The 4,692-nt window shown below is 37.9% G+C and overlaps 1 protein-coding gene across 1 annotated transcript; it reads right to left on the bottom strand.

The window, feature by feature from the left end:
- Positions 1-338: 338 nt before the first annotated feature.
- Positions 339-2,701, bottom strand: LOC112737887 (transcription factor MTB3). Its single transcript, XM_025788039.3, has 2 exons — positions 2,489-2,701; positions 339-2,160 (listed from the first exon to the last, which is right to left on the bottom strand). The coding sequence occupies exon 2, from the start codon at positions 2,128-2,130 to the stop codon at positions 580-582; it is 1,551 nt and encodes a 516-aa protein (XP_025643824.1). The 5' UTR covers positions 2,131-2,160; positions 2,489-2,701; the 3' UTR covers positions 339-579.
- Between the last annotated feature and the right edge of the window lie 1,991 nt (positions 2,702-4,692).

Below are 4,692 nucleotides of genomic sequence, written 5' to 3'. Positions count from 1 at the left end.
TTTTATACTGATGTATCAAAACTAATCTAATTAAATAAAGTGATGACTCATGATTTCATTCTTATTCTTATCTATACAAAAACCTAACGCAAACCATCATTTTCCCATGGGGGTCCTACCAAACATGATCTTTCAAATTCAAAATGCACAAGTTAAACGTTAAAGTAACTTTGATCCAGATTGATGCAAAAGCACCCAAACATATGAAACATTAACATTGTGTCTTCAAACTTGCTATTCTAAGTGGCAACAATACAAACAACTACCAACTTGACCACAAACAACATTAAGTCCAAAATTTGTTAGCTGAACAAGTGAAAAATAAAGGGAAGATTCAATTTAATTCAACTCATGCTATTTATCATAAGTAAATACATAATTCAGGTCATTGATTACAAATCAGTTCAAAGAGAGCCACAAAGACCACATCTTAGGACTTAACTTACAATATGATTTTAACTTACAATCTGATTAATATAAGTACACTAAGAACACTATCATGTATACCTAACAATAACATTGTTGCATTGCATTAACATGCCACATGATGATAAATATATAATCTTTTCTGAAAACTTATCAGTTTTTGGATAAGGATGCTTCAAGTTTTTCCTTCAATTGTATTGCAGCAGCCTCGCTGCCCTGCGCTCTTATGGAGAATGTATGAATCATCTTTCCCTCCGATGTTGAAACACCTGACTCTGGAGCCATGATTTGATGCTCCTGGAATGTCTTAATGACTCTGGAAACCGGGTGGAGATCCAAGGGGCAACTTACTCGCACGACTGCTGTGTCATCCTCTCTGGCTTGGAAATCTATATCCGAAAAAGGAAACATTGGTTCATTGTTGTTATTCATGTTCTTCTCTGTTTCCAACACCTTGATCTTCATCTGCAGATCAGTGATATACGTAATCGCATCGCCAAGTAGAGATGCCTTGTCCATTTTAGATATATTCGGAACAACAGCTCTCAAGGCGTAGAACCTTTGGTTTAGCTTTTCCCTCCTTTGTCTCTCGGCTTCAACATGATTCAGGGGTTCCTCTCTTCCATTCGCAGGCTTTCTACCTCTTTTTCGGGGCTTCCGCTCATCCAAATGAGTCGAGGAGGAGTCTTCATTTCCAAGATCTAGAGACGAAACCCTTGTTTGAGCGTTGTAATTCCCACCAATCATTTGAGGGAACAATTTCGCTTCACTATTTTCACCCATGCTCCCATTGGAAGGATTCCCATATCCATGGTTTGCTGCTAGAGCTTGAACTTCATAAGAGTCTGAAGTGAAACCAGAATCATCTTCCAACTTCGGTGAGAAACTAATGGTTATTGACTGAGATTTCGCATCCCCACCACCAACGCTTAATTCACGCCCGAAAATCTTCGGAAATGCCTTCGCCTGTCCAGAACTAGATTCACCAAATGCTGTCCTGACCAAATCCAAAACACCCTGGTCTTCTGGCACTGTTTCCACGGAACCAAGCTCAACAACTCCGGCTTTAAGAGGCACAAAAACAACCGTTTGAAGACCAGCTGATCTCCCAAGAAATGACCTTGATTCTAGTTGGTTTGAACAGCTAGCAGAATCAGAAACCCAAATTGATTTGCCAGACTTGAAAGAACAACCAGGGCCACAAGGCGAATCAAAACCAAATATATAATACATTGAGGCCAAGTAAAACATATGCAAATCCGAAACCCTATCTAATCTTGCATAATTCGCCTCTTTCGACACAGAGCAAGCAAAGTATGCATCAAGCTTTTGCAGCACCTTCTTTCTCAGCTCCTCTTCATCACCCTTACTAACTCCACTCCAATCCCCTTCAGATCCTCCCTCGCCAGCTCCGCCCCCTTTGGGATCGCAGCATTGGCCATCGCCCCAAATCAAGGCGGAGCCACCAGATTTCAGGCCAGCAACCTGCCAAAACACAGCATAATTCCACTTGGAACCCTCTAGAACCTGGCACAGCCGCCGCCGGAGGCCAGCATCAGTTCCGGCTAGAGCCGAAGCAGAAGCAACCACGCTGGAGAAGAAATTATTGGAAACCGCAGAAACAAAGTATGCAACAGCTTCTGCACCCAACACAGATTCCAACACACCCTTGTCTTCATCACTCACACAAAACTTCTCGCTCATGATCTTTTCTAACAGTAACAGCTCCTATACCTAAAAATCGAAACTTTACTTCTCCCCTCAAAAGGAAATGCTTTGAAAATATCTCAATTAAGCTTGAATTTCACCCAACTAATTAAAAGCCGTTAAAATTCATAAACATAAAACAACCATATAGAAAAACCCTAGAAATAATCCAAGTGAAACCCACAATTAGTGAATCACTTGTGATGGGTATTCCTAAATTATTAGAAAGAATCTAACTTCGTGTTGAGGTCAAAGACTTAGTGGGTTAACAATCCGAAAAGAAAGTGCTTGATTAAGGTAGTGGAACACAATAAAGATTCAGCAGAAAATGAAGGTAGATAGTTTGAATAATTACCTGAAGGGTTTTTGGGATTTGGTGGGGTAGTAGAAGCTTGAACATAGAGGAAAAGAGATTTATAAGATTCGAAAAAACCTCAGATCTGAGAACAACAAATGCAAACCGGAGAGAGAGAGAGAGAGAGAGAGAGATTCAAAGCTACACTAGGACTCTTTTTCTTCGTCTCTTTTTTTTTTATTTAATTATGCTGTATAGCATATTAGCATATAATTTTTTTTATTTTTGATATTATTATATCATTTTCCATTTCATAATATTTGTTGTTTTTTCTATTTATGATATATAGGTAGAATTAAATTCTCTTTCCATTTTTTACTTTTAAAATAATTAGTGTTATTATATTAGTTGAAGTTTTATTTTAAATAAGGGTAATTTTTCCATATATTTTTTTGTTACTTATTATCATATTTTTTATTTTTCTTAATCTAATATTTTAAATAAGGGTAATTTTTTTCATATATTTTATGTTACTTATTATCATATTTTTTTATTTTTCTTAATCTAGGAAGTACTATAGGAATACCAGTTACTAAAATCTGAAGAAAGTTTCTAATGAATGCTCTTATATCACTTGTAAATAAGATTTTCAAAATCTTCACTATTAAATATACATAAAAGAATTAGTTAAACAATATTTTATTCTTATATTATGAATAGGTGTGTTTAAATAGTTAAATACACTTATTCACACACAAACTTTGAATTAAAGGAAAAAAGTTATATTAGGAAAACAGAAAATTTGAGTTAGCAAAATACATTATTAGTGAAAATAAATAAAATAAAAAAATTGAATGATTTTATTTCTTATAGTTTTATAATAAGTATGGGATTTTTTATCATATAAAATATTTACGTTTTTACCATAAAATATTTACGTTTTTACCATGTCAGTACATATTTCAAGTGCACAAATAGAAGAAAAATAAACATAAAAGATAAATAAATATAGTATACAAGATGGGTTTTTTATATAAATAATCATTTGAATCACTTTTTTTCCCAAAATACGCATGCGTCCAAATTTTTTCTGAAATACGCATGCACATATCAGGTATTTCGCCCACGAGATGGAGATGCACAGCATTTCAGAACCGGCGCCAGCGAAATGGAGGAGAGAGGAGCCAGGGTCTGCAATTCGTGGCTGCCACCAATGACTTGAGGCACCTCTAGGACGACGCACACGAAATGGAGCATCTCAAGCTCACCGGCCACGAAATGGCCCATTTAGTTGGCGGCGACCACGAGTTGGTGTCCTCGTTTCTGGCGGGCACGAATTGGGCGGTCAAAGTGGCTGCAGCAGGAAGCTCACATGCATTGGCGTGTTGGGTGGCAGGGTTGTATTAGAAATGGAGCTAGGAGTGTTATAAAAGGGGGGTGGGGAGAGACTTCATGCACGGTGAAATTGAAATAGGGGTAGAAAAATAAAGTTGAGAGTGGTAAATGAAGGCTGAGAGTGGGTGAGTTTGTGGTGGTGAGTTGTAAAAAAAAATTAAAACTAACTATGAGTGGGGGAGGGGTGAACGTGGAGGAAAACTTGAACCGGTTGGACGAACTTCACATAGCGGCACATTTATTCCATAAGGTTAGTTTACTTTAAACATTTGGATTGCCGTTGTTAGGGAATGTTATAACTAATTTCGTCGATATTTAAAAATTTTATATAGTATTCGTAACTGTTGTCTTTCTTGGCTTTTTATGTTGTAGCCCACACGTGTTCTTACTCCGCATGGCACGCTGGTTGATGTTTTCATGTTAGAGGCTGAGGATCCAACCATGGCAATTAGGCGGGAGAGGCTTGAGCCTTATCTGAGACGCACTGGATTTTATCATGCCTCGCTGATCAAGCGCTTCGAGTACGACAATCCACTTATTAGTGCCTTTGTCGAACGATGGCGACCGGAAACACATACTTTTCATCTCCCTTGGGGTGAGTGTACCATAACCCTGGAAGATGTAGCCATGCAGTTTGGTCTACCTATTGATGGTCAGCCTGTTAGCGGTACGTTAAGGTCATGGAGTAAGTTTCACCAAAGAGATATTTGAGAATGGTGTCATGAACTTTTAGGTGAGGTTCCCCCCGGACACGTAGGGACAACGAAGTACAACATCAAGTTGAAGTGGCTCAAAACTCGTCTTCAACAGATGCCGCTTGACTTAGATGATAATGGCCTCATGCAGTATGCACGATGTTACATACTTTA

This window comes from Arachis hypogaea, chromosome 2 (assembly GCF_003086295.3).
Source record: "Arachis hypogaea cultivar Tifrunner chromosome 2, arahy.Tifrunner.gnm2.J5K5, whole genome shotgun sequence".
Classification (NCBI taxonomy): domain Eukaryota; kingdom Viridiplantae; phylum Streptophyta; class Magnoliopsida; order Fabales; family Fabaceae; genus Arachis; species Arachis hypogaea.
This window is presented reverse-complemented; position numbering and strand designations above follow the sequence as displayed.